The sequence below is a fragment of the Cervus canadensis genome, chromosome 5 (assembly GCF_019320065.1).
Source record: "Cervus canadensis isolate Bull #8, Minnesota chromosome 5, ASM1932006v1, whole genome shotgun sequence".
Classification (NCBI taxonomy): Eukaryota; Metazoa; Chordata; class Mammalia; order Artiodactyla; family Cervidae; genus Cervus; species Cervus canadensis.
In genome coordinates, this window is record NC_057390.1 from 43,508,139 (window position 1) to 43,526,474 (window position 18,336).

General features: G+C 44.5%; 1 protein-coding gene across 1 annotated transcript in view; it reads left to right on the top strand.

The window, feature by feature from the left end:
* LOC122441724 (dynein axonemal heavy chain 6-like) overlaps positions 1–18,336 on the top strand; it is a 111,869-nt gene that overhangs the window by 25,243 nt on the left and 68,290 nt on the right. The window contains exons 11-14 of the mRNA XM_043468689.1: positions 6,754–6,821; positions 8,000–8,180; positions 9,614–9,793; positions 14,275–14,508. Coding sequence (XP_043324624.1) covers positions 6,754–6,821; positions 8,000–8,180; positions 9,614–9,793; positions 14,275–14,508 — 663 coding nt within the window. The remainder of the gene's footprint in view (positions 1–6,753; positions 6,822–7,999; positions 8,181–9,613; positions 9,794–14,274; positions 14,509–18,336) is intronic.

Here is an 18,336-nt window from a genome sequence, read left to right on the forward strand (position 1 = left end):
CCCGGGGGAACCTGCAACGGAGGAGGGGCATATGGCGGGGGCCTAATTTCTGTCTCTAAGTCAATCAGGTTCTGGTACGAGGATTCCTGCAAGACCGGTTTTGGGCCCTTGTTTTTCTTGGCTTCTTCTGGGGGAGTGGGGGTTTCCATAACCAGGGCCTGTACATTAGGAGAATCAGGGAGTTTGTGAACAAAAGGTTTTAACCATCTGGGTGGATCTTTTACTAGATCTTGCCAGACCATAACATATGGGACTTGGCTCGGGTGGCCCCAGGGATCAGGAGCCATAATTTTTTCTTTCACCGCCTGAATAATAGAAGGTTGAAAAGTTCCCTCTGGAGGTCATCCAACTTGGAAGGCGGGTCACTCTGCAGAGCAAAAAGTTATTAATTTACTCTTTGTAACCAGTAGCGACAGATCATACGCTCTAGCCCTGACATCCGAGAAATGATCAGTTGTGAAAGAGAGTGGGGTAGATTCTCCTTGCCCCATAGCGAGAGTCAGAAGAAGGTCACCGAGAATTACCACCAAAAAATCCTATCAGGAGTGGTGGCAGCCAGGAGGTTGGGCTTGCGGTATGCTTCGTGGAACTATTTGAGTGCCTTAGTCGTTGCACGGAAGTTTTCTTGTTGGGGGCAGGCACCCTACGGGTTTCTAGCCCGTTCTGTGACCCCCTTATCCTTTCACAGGAGTCTTCCAGTGGCAGGCACCCTATCGGCTCTTAAGTGCCTGTCCCGTGCCCACACAGACGGGTTTTTATTTGGCCAGATTCTCGGTTTAGAATACGAGAAAAAAGAAAAGAGTTTCACCCTCTCGGGCTCCCGTTACTGAGGCTGACGTTGGGAGGCCTTCAGAATCCGCCAGGGAGTAGCCCTGGCTGGGACTCGTCAGTGCCCCGACAACTGTCTGCCTGTTCACTGAAACTCTCAGAAACAGAAATGAGGCTCCAAGGCTTTATAGGAGGAAGTAGACAACGACACACCAGAGAACAACGAGACAGGAGACAATGCCAGCAGTTATATAGACGCGAAAGGGCGTAGAAAAACACAGACAGACACACATCAGCTGACAACACAGAACTGGGGGGCGGGACCCCCTGAGTTTTCTCACCAGATAGAAAGCTTTCTCCTGTGCCAGATACCTTCCTGCTTCACAGCAGGGCCCCGGATTTACACTGGACTTCCTGTGCCAGATACCTTCCTGCTTCACAGCAGGGCCCCGGATTTACACTGGACTTTTCCAGACCTGCCTGAGCACCGGTGCTATTACCTGTCCTTTTTCCCCTTTGTTCCAAAGAGCGTTCTTCCCCGGTCAAGGGATCCCGGACGAGCCCCCAAATGGTCTGCCCGTAGTCCGGATCCCCAATCAGGAAAGAAGACTCCTCGAGACAAAGCAACTTGCAATAGGGGAATTTATTATTGACTCGAGCCAGGGCCTCCTGCCCTCACCAAGGGTGTGAGGATGAAAAGGCCCCGAGCCCCAGTTTTCTCGGGTATTTATTGGGTACAATTATTCAAATGTAAGCAGCAGGTAATTGGCGCAAGTGGATTGGTTACACAGTAGGTAGTTGGCGCAAACGGATTGGTTACACAGTTGCAAGGTAATTTTTGTTGGCCCAGTCCTTGTGGGCTTTCAGCTTTCCCCTGATAGGTTCCCTTTTTCTTGTTAGGCATATGTTGATTGGCTGGCTCCAGGTGGCCTGATAATTATATTACTCCAGGAAACCAGGCCTACTCCTAATCTAGGCTGCTTGTCATGGCGTTAGCCGTGACAGCCTCACATAAAGAGCCTCTTGATGAAAGTGAAAGAGGAGAGTGAAAAAGTTGGCTTAAAGCTCAACGTTCAGAAAACTAAGATCATGGCATCTGGTCCCATCACTTCATGGGAAATAGATGGGGAAACAGTGGAAACAGTGTCAGACTTTATTTTTTAGGGCTCCAAAATCACTGCAGATGGTGATTGCAGCCATGAAATTAAAACATGCTTACTCCTTGGAAGGGAGGTTATGACCAACCTAGAGAGTATATTAAAAAGCAGAGACATTGCTTTGCAACAAAGGTCCGTCTAGTCAAGGCTATAGTTTTTCCAGTGGTCATGTATGGATGTGAGAGTTGGACTATAAAGAGAGCGGAGGGCCTAAGAATTGATGCTTTTGAACTGTGGTGTTGGAGAAGACTCTTGAGAGTCCCTTGGACTGCAAGGAGACCCAACCAGTTCATCCTAAAGGAAATCAGTCCTGAATATTCATCAGAAGGACTGATGCTGAAGCTGAAACACCAATACTTTGGCCACCTGATGTAAAGAACTGGCTCAAAAAACCACTACAATATTGTAAAGTAATTAGCCTCCAACTAATAAAAATAACTGAAAAAAAACAAACAAACAAAAATAGCATCTCCAAAAAAAAGAAAAGATCCTGATGCTGGGAAAGATTGAAGGCGGGAGGAGAAGGGGACGACAGAGGATAAGATGGTTGGATGGCATCACCGACTCAATGGACATGAGTTTGAGTAAACCCCGGGAGTTGGTGATGGACAGGGAGGCCTGGTGTGCTGCAGTCCATGGGGTCACAAAGAGTCCGACATGACTGAGCAACTCAGTCAACTGAACTGAATCATTCTTCTCTCTCCTCGGAACCAAGGCCATCTGTCCCCTCTTTTTGTGGCTGAGAAATGACTCAGAGCCTGAGAGCCTCCAGGGGTGGGGGGATCTGTCAATGTCTAAGTGTGCTGGCGCCCAGCAGACAGCCTCAAATGAGAAGATGGCCTACTTGAGAACTCTGGTGACCAATGACATCAGAGGGTCATGATTCTAATGCCTGGAGTCTGTACTTAGAGCTCTGGGGGAGGGGCATCTTGTCCCCTTCCTCGTGCTCTCAGACTATTGAGGGGAGCTGTGTGAACCCCGCATCCATCCACAAGCCTCTGAACTGCAGTAAGATCCAGAAGATTCCCTCCTCTTGTGCTGCAGAGCCGGAGGCAGTTGTAACAGAAAAGAAGACAGCTGGGATTCCTCTCTCCCTCGTCACAGGGAGCTCTGAAGGGCAGCTCCTCCTACCCACCTACCCATCCCCACTTCCCTTCCCCACCCCCTCACAGCCTGGGGCTGCCTCCACTCCAGGCACAGCCGCTAGCTCTGCAGGATCTTCCCAGCCCCACAGGCCCCCACCCCTTCTCTAGTGGCGTCCAAGGAGTGAGAGAAGGGAATTTTCCTCAAATTCACTCCTCTAAAACTCCCACTAAAAGTCATCTTGGAATATAACATTCCAAAGAGTATCATTTCATTTTAATGACTGAATCCTCATAGCTGCCTGTCTTCCCTAGATGTATTCAGGTTGAATTGACACCCTTCTTGCATAAAATGAGGGAAATGCTCTTAAAAGCCTAGGTCAGGGTTTTGCTTGTCAGCCTCAAGGGGTTTAAATGCCTAGCCGCTGCCAGAGCTCACTTCCCAAGGGCCATTTTAGGTTTAAGAAAGCTTAGTTGGTAAAGAATCCACCTGCAATGCAGGAGACCCTGGTTCAATTCCCGAGTTAGGAAGATCCCCTGGAGAAGGGATAGGCTACCCACTCCAGTATTCTTGGGCTTCCCTGGTGGCTCAGATGGTAAAGAATCTGCCTGCAATGCAGGAGACCTGGTTCAATCCCTGGGTTGGGAAGATCCCCTGGAGGAGGGCATGGCAACCCACTCCAGTATTCTTGCCTGGAGAATCCCCATGGACAGAGGAGCCTGGCGGGCTACAGTCCACAAGGCAGCAAAAGAGTCGGACACAACTGAGTGACTGAGCACTACTCATGTGCTGATTCACAGCCTTCAGTTTCTCACTTATTTAACTTTCGGAAGAATATCACACACCTCCCCAATCCGAGCTCTGTGACTGCAGGTAGATTATTACACTTCTTGGATCATCAAGTCAATCAGCTAAAGTGGAGATAAAGCTTGCTTCAAGGATTTGTCTGTGAAGGTTAAATAACAATAATGTGTGTAGATAAAAAACAAGGTCCTCCTGAATAGTACATGGAACTATATTCAATATACTGTGGCAAACCATAAAATGGGAAAGAATATAAAAGGGAATGTGAATGTTTACATATATGTATATGTATAAAACTGAATCACTTTGCTGTGTAGCAGAAACTAACACATTTTAAATCAACTATGTGTCAACAAAATTGTTTAAAATTTTGTAAGAATGTTTATAAAATAAATGACATTTAAACACCACATGTATGATTTTTGCTGTTGACTTACTCCCTGGTGGCTCAGATGGTAAAGCGTCTGACTGCAATGCAGGAGGTGCGGGTTCAATCCCTAGGTCAGGAAGATCCCCTGGAAAAGGAAATGGCAACCCACTCCAGTATTCTTTTTTTTTTTTTTTTTATAATATTTGGTTATTAGTTGCGGCTAATTGCATGTCACAACATTTCAGTGGTTTTGTCAATACATTGAATGAATCAGCCATAGATTTACACGTATTCCCCATCCCGATCCCCCCTCCCACCTCCCTCTCCACCCGATTCCTCTGGGTCTTCCCGTGCACCAGGCCGGAGCACTTGTCTCATGCATCCCACCTGGGCTGGTGATCTGTTTGCAACATAGATAGTATACAATGCTGTTCTTTTGAAACATCCCACCCTCACCTTCTCCCACCAGAGTTCAAAGTCTGTTCTGTATTTCTGTGTCTCTTTTTCTGTTTTGCATATAGGGTTATCGTTACCAGTCTTTCTAAATTCCATATATATTGTTAGTATGCTGTAATGTTCTTTATCTTTCTGGCTACTTCACCTCTGTATAAGGGGCTCCAGTTTCATCCATCTCATTAGGGAACTGGTTCAAATGAATTCTTTTTGACGGCTGAGTAAAATTCCATGGTGGTATATGTACCACAGCTTCCTTATCCATTCATCTGCTGATGGGCATCTAGGTTGCTTCCATGTCCTGGCTATTATAAACAGTGCTGCGATGAACATTTGGGTGCACCCGTGTCTCTTTCAGATCTGGTTCTCTCAGTGGTATGCCCAGAAGTGGGATTGCTAGGGTCATATGGCAGTTTCTATTTCCAGGTTTTTAAGGAATCTCCACACTGTTCTCCATAGCGGCTGTACTAGTTTGCATTCCCACCAACAGTGTAAGAGGGTTCCCTTTTCTCCACACCCTCTCCAGCATTTATTGCTTGTAGACTTTTGGATAGCAGCCATCCTGACTGGCGTGTAATGGTACCTCATTGTGGTTTTGATTTGCATTTCTCTAATAATGAGTGATGTTGAGCATCTTTTCATGTGTTTTGTTAGCCATCTGTATGTCTTCTTTGGAGAAATGTCTGTTTAGTTCTTTGGCCCATTTTTTGATTGGGTCATTTATTTTTCTGGAATTGAGCTGCAGGAGTTGCTTGTATATTTTTGAGATTAATCCTTTGTCTGTTTCTTCATTTGCTATTATTTTCTCCCAATCTGAAGGCTGTCTTTTCACCTTACTTATAGTTTCCTTTGTAGTGCAAAAGCTTTTAAGTTTCATTAGGTCCCATTTGTTTAGTTTTGCTTTTATTTCCAATATTCTGGGAGGTGGGTCATAGAGGATCTTGCTGTGATTTATGTCGGAGAGTGTTTTGCCTATGTTCTCCTCTAGGAGTTTTATAGTTTCTGGTCTTACATTTAGATCTTTAATCCATTTTGTCCACTCCAGTATTCTTGCCTGGAGAATCTCATGGACAGAGGAGCCTTGCTGGGTACAGTCCATGGAGTCACAAAGAGTCAGACACAACTGAGCGAGTTTCCCTAGCCAAGTGATGTCAGAATATTATAGCAACAATTTTTCATAAAAATAGTATGATGAGACAAAGTATATAAAACCCCAGTATCAATGGTTTCTTTTTAACCCAGGCAAACTATGTGAAAGCCATATAGCTTCTTTTTAACAAAGGTAAACATTGTGAAAGTCACTATAAGTGATTTTTATTAGCCCATTTAGCCTCACAAATACCCTATGCATTGTTGCTTCCTATTTTCCCAGTTTTTCTCCTTTAAAAAAAAAAAAAACTTTTTGACTGCACCAGATGACATGTGAGATCTTAGTTCCCTGACCAGGGATCGAACTTGCACCCCCTGCATTGGAAGCACTAATCTTTAGCCACTGGACCACCAGGGAAGTCCCCTATTTTCCCAATTTTTAAGGATCAGGACCTGAAGCTCAGAATGGACTGGCTTGTTCTACGTCACATGCACACTGACAGGTAAAGCTAGAATTTGAGCCTGCTTCTTTCTAACCCTTTGCTGGCTCACCTTTCCATAAAATACAATTCTCTAATGGTGGCATTTGAGGAGCAAGATTGTCACTCACGGCAGTAGAGAAAATTGCATTATAATTTTGGGAGACATGAGACTTCCCTGGTGGTCCAATATCTAAAACTCCACACTCCCAATGCAGGGAGCCTGGGTTCGATCCCTTGTCAGGGAACTAGATCCCACATGCCACAATTATGCCACAGCTAAAGATTCTACATGCTGCAATGAAGATCAAAGATCTCACGTGCTGCAACTAAAACCCAGTACAACCAAATAATATAGCTAAATAATTTAAAAAAAAAAAAAAAGAACTTAGTGAGACTAGGATTTTATTGCTTGCCTTGTGTGGGTAGCAAGTGTGTTCACCATTAGACCTGGAATACATTCAGCTGGGCAATAATGAGCCCTGTTCTAATAAAGAAAACCGTCCATATATTATTAGTCTGAACCAGTTACTCTCTGCTTCTCTTCTAGGTGTGTATCAAAGTTACCATCATCAATTTCACTGTAACCAAATCAGGTCTGGAGGATCAGTTGTTAAGGTAAAAAACAAAGGGCAGGTGGGGAGGGAGTGGCGGGGAGAGCAAAGATTTCCTCATATTTTGTTTAGAAATTTTGACAGAAAAAGATTAGCTTTCAAATAGAGGTATGGGGGCAAATGATGAAAGGGCAAGTGAGGGGAGACATCAGTTTGCATGTTTAGACTAGAGAAGCTAGAGGTATAGCCCCTTTCTTTTCTTTTTCTTTTGAGATTTATGTGTTATTTGATGGACATTCTGAGGGCTTCAAGCCTGGGAGACAGGACTCTCAGATCATTCTGAAGGACTGCTCTGAAGAGGCAAGGAGGGGAGCCAGGATATATAAGAGTTTTTGCAACAAAGTAACCAAAAGGTTGCTGTTAATTAAAGAAAACTTCCCTCATAAAAGGGCTTCCCTCATAGCTTAGTCAGTAAAGAATCTGCCTGCAATGAAGGAGACCCAGGTTCGATTCCTGGCTTGGAAAGATCCCCTGGAGAAGGAAATGGCAATCCACTCCAGTATTCTTGCCTAGAGAATCCCAAGGACAGAGGAGCCTGGTGGGCTACAGTCCACGGGTCACAAGAGTCAGACACACTTTAGAGACTAAACCACCACCACCAAAGGAAACTGGATTAAGTCAAGTTAAGGAATCTAGTGCTTTTCTATGTATGGGAAGATGCAAGAATCTGGGCTCCCTGAAATCATTCCTTTGAAATGCACCTTACCTATCTGGGGCCAGCATCCTGTGCTTTCTCATCATGAATAAAGCCCCCTTTTTCGATGCAACCAAGAATTGTTTCAGAGAGGTGGTGGGATTTTATGAATCTCCCCTCTTAGTAGGAAAAGAATGTTCCAGGCACCATTTTCAGCTTGGGACAAGCAGTCGTTAGAAACAGAAATTGAATGATTAGAGAAATGAAGCACTGAGCAGATTTTCCTAAGAGAAGACGAGCAGAAGCCATGGGAACTGTGGTCAGGTGCTGGTCTCTGAGATCTAAGATAAAGAATTAAAACGTGTATATAAAGCAGCAAATAGTCACTGAGGACACCCAGAAGAGGGGCCTATGCACTAGGATTTGGCTGGTAGCATTAATATTCAGGTAAGTAGTATTAAGGATACAAACAATGAGATATTTGGAAAGAAAAATAGAACCCTAGAGCCCTGAGAAAGACCTAACTTAGGGATTCACTTTGGCACCAGTGATGTCGTGCGACTAGAGAGGCCTGAGTTGGAAGAACAAAGGATCAAGCTCATCGTGAGGATCAACACTGATAAAAACCAACTGAAAGCTATTGAAGAGAAAATCCTGAAAATGCTCTTCACATCTGAGGGAAATATTCTGGACAATGAAGAACTCATTGACACACTCCAGGATTCAAAGGCAAGTGAAATATTTTTATTATTTATAAACAGTGTGTTACTTCAAAAGATATAACTGCACCCTTTAAGGGTCCTGCCAGTTTATTTTATTTTTAACTTTGTGGGGTCTTCATTGCTGTGCATGGGCTTTCTCTAGTTTCGCGAGTGGGGACTTCTCTCCAGTATCCTATCACCTGTATCTGTAAACTAGTTTCTGTCTGCAAGGCGTTGCCTTGAGGACATCCTTCCTATAGAGTAGAGACATCATTGTTGTACAGTAGAAACCAACACAACATTGTAAGCAATTTTCTTCCAATTAAAAAATAAATTTAAAATTTTTCTTTTTTTAAAAAAAGAGTAGAGTCAGGATTGATTGCTCCTGGGCTGCACTTACTGCCACTTCCTGCCTATAGTTCCTAGGCCAGGGGTTCTATAATGATTGCTCATGGTCCCTGCCCTAGACCCTGTGACTTCAAATCCTAGGATTTCCCAACCTAGGGATGTCCACACCTGAAGAAGACGAGAGAGTGGTGAACAGGGACAGACAGCAATAGGGAAAGGCAGAGAGACTGAAGGAGACAGAGGAGGGAATCTTGGAAACCCCACTGTCCAGAAGGCTCCCCAGAGCCACAAACCCAAAAGACAGAAAACCAAGAGAGCAGCGAGAGACCTTGACAACATCTCTAGCTTACTTACGATTATGGTTATTGTTTAGTCACTAGTCGTGTCCGACTCTTTGCGACCCCTTGGACTGTAGGCCACCAGGCTCCTCTGTCTGAAGACCCAGGCAAGAATACTGGAGTGAATTGCCATTTCCTCCTCCAGGGGATCTTCCCAACCCAGGGACTGAACAAGTGTCTCCTGCATTGGCAGGCAGATTCTTTAACACTGAACCAACAACCCTTCTCAAACAACAGCTTCTACCCCCGGTTTTCCCTGTATGTACACCTGGAGTACTGGGAAAAGAGAGAGAACATTACATTTCCTTGTTATTTCAGAGTGCGATGTGGTACCACTGCTTTTCGGGCTCTCTCCACCCCCCTCTCGAGAGCAGTTTCATGGATATCCTTTCTCCCCTCCTATCTCCTTTCGTTACAGGAACCCTGGATCACTTGAGGACTGCTCATGATGAAGCCAGGGAGCAATTGCGTGTTAGTGTGTCCATTTCAGAAGGCACCCAGGTTCCAGGCTCAGAGAAATTCTGCTGCACTTCTCCCCCAGTCTCCTGTGTTGCCTATTTTCTTCTGCCCATCCCTAACTCTGCCTGGAAAGGAGGTCAGCTCAGTTAGAAGGAGGTCACTGAGTCCTGAGACTGAGTCATGTGTCTGGGGAGCCTCCTTATTATAATCATGAATTCGTCATCTTCTTTCTTTCCTAGACCTAACTGGGTATGTTCCCCAAATCCCACCATTTTTTGGAAGCACATCAAGGACTTGTTTTCTTATGTTTATTCAGATCACTTCCGGTGCCATTAAAATCAGACTGAAGGAAGCCGAGTCTACTGAACGGATGATAAACATCGCTCGTGAGAAGTATCGTCCTGTGGCCACTCAAGGCTCTGTTATGTACTTTGTCATTGCAAGCCTCTCAGAAATAGATCCCATGTATCAGTACTCACTAAAATATTTTAAACAGGTAAGTGCGTGGTTGTTGTTGTTAAAGAAATATATCAGTGCCTCATGAGCGAAATGAAGAAGGGCATGGAAACCCACTCCAGTATTTTTGCCTAGAGAATCTCATGGGCTGAGGGGCCTGGTGGGCTATAGTCCATAGGGTCACAAAGAGTCGGACATGACTGAAGTGATTTTCACTTCCACTTCAGGAGCAAAGAAGCTATTTCTGACCCTCCATAAAAATAAGTGAGGACTTCCCTGGTGGTCCATTGGTTAAGACTCTGCACTCCCAATGCAAGGGACATGGGTTCAATCCCTGGTCAGGGAACTAAGGTCCCCTCAGGCTGCAAAGTGTCCCCCCCCCCAAAAAAAAAGACACAATATGGCTACCAAGTGGGCGAGGGAAGGGTGGGATGAACTGGGAAACTGACATATACACACGGTTGATACTATAAAATAGATAATTAATGAGAACCTATTGTATAGCACAGGGAACTCTATTCAGTGTTCTGTGGTGACCTAAATGGGAAGGAAATCCAAAAAAAGAGGGGATATATGAAAGCTTGTGACTGATTCACTTCACTTTACAGGAAGAAACTAACACAACATTGTAAAGAAACTATACTATAAAATTAATAAAAATTAATTTTAAAAAAGACTTTAAAATATTCAGACAATTTTTATACACTAGGCCAAGCTTCGTTTTTCCTCTAGATGTCTTGTTTAGTCCCCTTGGTATGGTCAGGGGGCCAGCAACAATAGGAGCTGCAGGAGAGAATGGTAATGAACTGAGAGAAATAGGAGGCACATTGTATAGACACACCTGGGCTCTCTTCCAACAAGACGTGCATCTGTTGCAGCAGCCTTTACAAGCCATTCCACTTGTTCCTAATGGCAGGGTTGCTGTTCTCACAAGGGGTTGCCATCTCCCCCTTTACTTGGTGGATATTAAACCAAGCTTCCCAGGTAGCACAGTGGTAAAGAATCCACCTGCCAAGGGACAAGACTCAAGAGACACAGCTTTGATCCCTGGGTCAGGAAGATCCCCTGGAGAAGGAAATAGCTACCAACTCTGGTATTCTTGCCTGGGAAATCCCATTGACAGAGAAGCCTGGCAGGCTACAGTCCATGGGTGCACAAAAAGTTGGACACGATTGAGCACAGACATACACACACACACACACACACACACACACACACACACATTAGACCAAGCTAGTTAAGGAGAGGTAAATCCTTTCACTCCACCTAAATGACTCTGATAATGCTTTTCTCATCCTGGGTGTTTTGCAATTCATGCTTTTCAAGGTTTTTGTTTTTTCATTTTAGCATGCCTCACAGCTTGAGGGATCTTAGTTCCCCAACCAGGGACTGAACCCAGGCTCTCAGCAGTGAAAGCACTGATTCCTAACCACTAGATCACCAGGGAATTTCCGTGCTTTTCAAGATTTTAAAATCTCCTTTGAGCAATAAAAATGAAGATGCTCTGAAAATATGTTGGACTGACAGAAAAAAAAAATTGTAGGATGAATCATCAAAACACTGAAATTTTTCAGTTTGGAAGGGAAACTAGAAACCCAAAACACAACTGCAGGTGACAACCCTGGCCAAGACATCCTCTACCAAACCATCCATAAATCCGTTTCACACTGAAATCATTTAGGGTGTGTCAGGATTCACTATGTTTTATTTGAGCACCGAACTTACCACCTATTCACTGGACTTTAAACTCTGCCTCTTGTCAGGTTGTTAAAGAATGCCCAATCCTCTTTTTTTCTGAGTGTGTTAAAGTAACAATTCCATTATTCTTTGTTGACCAAACTCTCCCAATTCTCTAGAATAAAGGTATGCCTCCTTGAAGCTCTTTAAAAAAAAATTTTTTTTTTATTGAAGTAGAGTTGGTTTACAGTATTGTGTTAGTTTCAGGTGTTTATCAAAATAAGTCAGTTATACATACACATTTTTGTTTTGTTTGTTCAGTCTTTAAGTCATGTCCAACTCTTTGCAACCCCATGGACTGCAGAACATTAGGCTTCCCTGTCCTTCACTGTCTCACAGAGTTTGCTCAAACTCATGTCCATTGAGTCTGTGATGCCATCCAACCATCTCATCCTCTGTCACCCACTTCTCCTCTTGCCCTCATATTTCCCAGCATCAGGATCTTCTTCGATGAGTTAGCTCCTCACATCAGGTGGCCAAAGTATTGGAGCTTCAGCTTCAGCATCAGTCCTTCCAATGAATATTCAGGGTTGATTTCCTTTAGGATGGACTGGTTGGATCTCCTTGCAGTCCAAGGGACTCTCAGGAGTCTTCTCTAGATTCTTTTCCCATGTAAGTCATGACAGGGTATTGAGTAGAGCTCCCTGGGCTTTTAATTTTAGGGAATGGAGGCTTGTCTTTTGGTGAGGAGCCTGAGAGAGTCAGCTCTTGTACTCCATCCTGTTGGCAGGAGAAGTGGATACAGCGAGGCCTGCACAAGGGCTGTGCAGCATTTTTAGGGGCGAGTGAAGCATACTTCTTGACCCCGATCTGCCTTGGTCCTCAGCTGGCTTCCAGCAACTAGTCACCTTTGACCTACCTGATCTCCCCACGAGCAATGCATCTTGACCCCTCTAAAGGTGACCAAAAGATTGGGCATCGTGACCTCACCTCACATCATTGCCCTTTGTGCTGTGGATCCTCAAAGCTGAAGCCACATGGGTGGCCCTCCCCAGTCACCGCTGCAAGATGCTCTTGCCCACGACTTCCAGGCAAGCCCATCTGTTCAGGCTCTGCTCACCTTCATCACACAGCCTGAGACCCTTGGGAATTTTTGGATCTTCTCTCCCCCGTTGCCTTGCGCTACTTGGAAGTGGCAGGAAATGGGTGGGGCTGCTTCTGTCCCTCTCACATGAAACCTCAATGCCAGCATCTCTGCCACCTTCCTGATATTCTTGTAATGTGTGTAGGGCATCTTTTGGGAAGTAGACCTGTTCCCAGAATTTCTATGTAGGAAGCAGGGTGGAAGTCTCCTTTAAAATTGAGAGCGTGTGCTCAGTCGTGTCCAACTCCTTGCAACCCCCTGGACTACAGCCTGCCAGGCTTCTCTGTCCATGGAATTTTCCAGGCAAGAATACTGGAGTGGGTTGCCATTTCCTTCTCGTGGGGATCTTCCTGACCCAGGGATCAAACACATGTCTCTTGCATCTCCTACACTGGCAAGCAGATCCTTTACCACTGAGCCACCCAGGAAGCCCCCTTTAAAACTGGTTTCTCTTAAATTTCAAAGAAAAGTCTTGCACATTCTTCCCACACACTAAGAATTATCTTGTGGAAATGCCAAGAAGAGGGCATGACTCTGACATCCTGCCCTGCTAAAACCATGCAACCCAGAATGGGACTTGAACTTACGGTCTTTTAACCGAGATCAGGCCTGGTCTCAGGGCTTAATGAAGGTCACGTTTTTGATGTCTTATCACAGAAAGAATTCAGTGATAGACAAGGTGATAGGTAAGAACTGAATGTATTTAGAGAGAAACATACTCCACAGACACAGTGTGAACCATCTCAAAAGACCAGACTGGCCCCAGGGTATGGGGATGTCACTTTTTATAGGTGTGGGTAATTTCATGAGTGGGAGGAGTATTCCAGCTATTATGGGGAAGGAGTGGATTTCAGGAACTGGGCCACTGCCCACATTTTGACATTTATAGTCAACCTTGGAATTGTCAGCTTCCCTGATAGCTCAGTTGGTGAAGAATCCACCTGCAGTGCAGGAGAAGGGATAGGCTATTCACTCCAGTATTCTTGGGCTTCCCTTGTGGCTAAGCTGATAAAGAATCTGCCTGCAATGAGGGAGACCTGGGTTCAATCCCTGGGTTGGGAAGACCCCCTGGAAAAGGGAAAGGATACCCACTCCAGTATTGTAGCCTGGGGAATTCAGAGTCGGACACAACTGAGTGACTTTCACTTGGAATTGTCATGGCACCTGTGGGTATGTCATTTAGTTTGCTGATGTATTACAATGAGGCTCAAGGACTAGGGGAAGTCAACTAATCCGCCATCTTGAACCTATTTGATTCTAATCAGTTTATGTTGTGTCCTCGGGCTATGTCATTGTTTTTAAAGATTGTGCCCTGCCGCCTTCTCTCCTGCTTCACTTAGACCTCTCATCCAAAGTGATTTATCAAATGTGATTTGAGGATATGAGAAACTGGTTCTGCCAGCTCACCTTCATTTTCCATTTTCTGTCCCACATCAAGATGATCCCTACAGAACAGTCAAGAATTTGGCATTGGTCCATTTCTGGAAAATGGGGAGAGGAAAAGGAACACACAGAACACTACATATAAATGTGTGAATTGGGGATGAATCCTGGACTTCTGTCATTGTACACTATTCACCTCCTGTGCTGCTACACATTTAGTCACTAAATTTGGGGGAGTCCGGGTGAAGAGCAGGAATTTTTTTTTCCTTCACAAAATTGAATTAAATCAGAGACACTGATAGAGTTCTCTTTCACAGTTGTTCAACACAACAATTGAGACGTCTGTAAGGATAGATGATCTACAGCAGCGTATGGAAATACTGCTGGAACAGACTCTCCTAACTGCTTATGTCAATGTGTCAAGAGGACTTTTTGAACAACATAAACTGATCTACAGCTTTATGCTTTGTGTTGAGATCATGCGTCAGCAAGGAAGGTTAACTGAAGCTGAATGGAATTTCTTTCTTCGAGGTTCTGCAGGACTGGAGAAGGTACCTGTGTAAAGTTTAGACAGTGAATGTTATTAGATAGAGCTCATAAACACCTAGCAATGCTCCAAAGTGACTCTGCTAACTGAAAGTTTTACCTTCAGCTGTGTGGCCCACTGGGAGTCTGGGACCCAGGCTATAACTTAGTCCTGTCTTCAGTAGCTGTGTAGTGACTATAACATTTGACCTCTTTATGCAGCAGTGTCCTCACCTATAGAAAAGGGATGTTGGAAGTAACCAGTGAGGTAGCATATGGTGAAGCCAAATCCAGCCTCTCCACCCTGACACCAAGTTAAATCTTGGAGACAGAGTTTTAGGTGAAGTAGAAGAAAATAGCTTTATTGCTTTCCAGACAGAGGGGGCCACAGTGAACTAACACTGTGTGTCCCAACCTAGAGGGGATGGAGGAGAGTTTTAGAGTAATGGTTCAAAGAGGGTGTGATCAGCTTGTGGACATTCTTTTGAATGGTTGGTGGTGAGGTGAGTGAGAGTCAGCATCATCAGCCTCTGGTTCCAACCCTTCTGGTGTCTCCATGCTTGTGGGCATCTTACCATCATTAACATTTAACTTCTCCCACCTGGTGGGAGTTTCAGTATCTACAAAACACCTCAAAAATACTGCTGTGTATACCCCCTGAAGGGGAACCAGACTTTGCCCCAAGGCTGCACTATTGTTTCTTGACTGTTTCCCCCTTGCCTCCACATCCCCTCCCTTCCCTTATTAGCAGCTGATTGAACCTGCTTCTTTCTGACAACGGTCTGTCTAGTCAAAGCTATGGTTTTTCCAAAGTTACATATGGATGTGAGAGTTGGACCATAAAGAAAGCTGAGCGCCAAAGAACTGATGCTTTTGAACTGTGGTGTTGGAGAAGACTCTTGAGAATCCTTTGGACTGCAATGAAATCCAACCAGTCCATCCTAAAGGAAATCAGTCCTGAATATTCATTGGAAGGACTGATGCTGAGGCTGAAGCTCCAATACTTTGACCACCTGATGCAAAGAACTGACTCATTAGAAAAGACCCTGATGCTGGGAAAGATTGAGGGCAGGAGGAGAAGAGGATGACAGAGGATGAGATGGTTGGGTGGCATCACGGACGCAATGGACATGAGTTTGAGCAAGCTCCAGGAATTGGTGATGGACAGAGAGGCCTGGCATGCTGCAGTCCATGGGGTCGCAAAGAGTTGGACATGACTGAGTGATTGAACTGAACTGAACCTGCTTATTGGAACTCATGGAAGGTTATGGAGGCTGAATGAAGCCTATTTCCTATAATCAAGAAATCAAGGGACACAGAAAGGTTTGGGGCCTATGAGTCCCAAGGGTCCTGCTTGGTTTTGATGAGAACATGTTTTAAAAAGTTGACCATTTACAAATGGGAAGAGTTAAAATCCAGTAAAAGTAGTAATTCACAGATCTGACCATAGTGTTTGTGAAGTCATGATCCTCTCTTGCCTGGACACATCTTTCATTATAAAACATGGGGAAGAATAGAATTTGCTTGTTGCCTTCTGTAATAACATACTATTTGTCTAACTTTCTCCAGTCCCTCTAACTGGCCTAACCCACCCACATACCACAGACCTGGTCACTCACAGATCAGAAGCACAGCCACCCGACCCTTGACTACCATCCAGCCCAACTCTAAACTCTTGGCTTTGTTCTGTCCATCTGAAGCCCTGCCCTTGGCCCCTACAGACCTGACACCTACACGAACTTGCCAGTATTTGAGCCTCAGTGTATCACTGGAACATTGGACTTCATGCTTTCATTTGACCCAGCCCTCTGAGTCAAGCCCAGGCAAGACCTCTCCACCCAACAGTCCTGCTTCCCTGACCCTCACCCTCCCTGCATATATACATATTCTATTAATCCTCTCCTAACACTGTTTTCTTGCCTTTTCCTACTGTTCATGGGGTTCTCAAGGCAAAAATACTGGGGTGGTTTGCCATTCCCATTTCCAGTGGACCATGTTTTGTTAGACTAAAGGTCCATATAGTCAAAGCTATAGTTTTTCCAGTAGTCATGTTCCGATATGAGAGTTGGACCATAAAGAAGACCTTGATGCTTTCAAACTGTGGTGTTAGAGAAGACTCTTGAGAGTCCCTTGGACAGCAAGGAGATGAAACCAGTCAATCCTAAAGGAAATCAACCCTGAATATTCATTGGAAGAAATGATGCTGAAGCTGAGGCTCTAATACTTTAGCCACGTGATGCAAAGAGCCGACTCATTTAGAAAAGACCCTGATGCTGGGAAAGACTGAATGCAAAAAGGTGAAGAGGGTGGCAGAGGTTAGATGGCATCAGTGACTCAATGGACATGAATTTGAGCATACTCCTGGAGGTAGTGAAGGACAAGGAAGCTTGGCATGCTCCAGTCCATGGTGTTGCAAAGAGTCAGACATGACTTAGCAAATGAACAGCAATATTCAGACCAGGCAAATCTATAGGGATAGAAAGCTTTCAAAGTTTAGTTCCCAAGCACTAAATTTTCAAAGAACTAGTTTTAGCTGTTTAAGGCTAGAGGGCATGGGCAGGTGGGAGGGAAATTACTAAACACATCATGGTTTTGTGTGTGTATGTGTGTAAGGATATAAAATATTCTATAATATTCTAAAACTGACTGTGGTCATAGTTACAATAACTGTGAATTTACCAAAACACACTGGATTGTATGCTTTAAATGGATGAATTCCATGGTATCTGTATTGTATCTCAATAAGCTATTTTAGGGCTTCCCAGGTGGCTCAGTGGTAAAGATCCCACCTGCTAATGCAGGAGACGTGGGTTTGATCCCTGAGTCGGGAAGATCCCCTGGAGAAGGAAATGGCAGCCCACACCAGTATTCTTGTCTGGAGAACCCCATGGACAGAGGAGCCTGGCAGGCTGCGGTTCGTGGGGTCGCAAATTCCCATTGAATTGCTTTGACATCTGGGTCAGAAATCAAATGGCTGTATAAATGTGGGTCTGTTCATAGGTTCTTTATCACAGCAAGTACTGCATCAATAATAATAGCAAAATACTCTGATTCTTTTAAACAGGCAAATTATTTGAACAGTCACTTCATAAAGGAAGAATAGCCAATAAATATTTGAAAAAGTGTTAAACACCATAACTCATGAGTTCTATATTAAAACTACCACGAAATGATGGCATCAAAATGACTACAATTAAAACAACAAGATCTCTCTTACGTGTGGAATCTAAAAAGGAAACAAACAAAAGAAAACAAAAACACAGAACTCATAGAAACAGAGAATAGATCAGTACCTGCCAGAAGCATGATGTGGGGAGAGGGCAAAACAGGGACTTCGTGCTTTTAAGCATTCAGTCAGTTCAGTTCAGTCGCTCAGTCGTGTCTGACTCTTTGCGACCCCATGAACCGCAGCATGCCAGGCCTCTCTGTCCATCACCAATTCCTGGAGTTCGCACAAACTCATGTCCATTGAGTCAGTGATGCCATCCAACCATCTCATCCTCTGTCGTCCCCTGCTCCTCCTGCCCTCAATCTTTGCCAGCATCAGGGTCTTTTCAAATGAGTCAGCTCTTTGCATCAGGTGGCCGAAGTACTGGAGTTTCGGCCTCAACATCAGTCCTTCCAATAAACACTCAGGACTGGTTGGATTTCCCTGCAGTCCAAGGGATTCTCAAGAGTCTTCTCCAACACCACAGTTCAAAAGCATCAATTCTTTGGCATTCGGCTTTCTTTATAGTCCAACCCCCACATCTATAAATGACTACTGGAAAAACCATAGCCTTAACAAGATGGACCTTTGTTGACAAAGTAATGTCTCTGCTTTTTAATATGTTGTCTAGGTTGGTCATAACTTT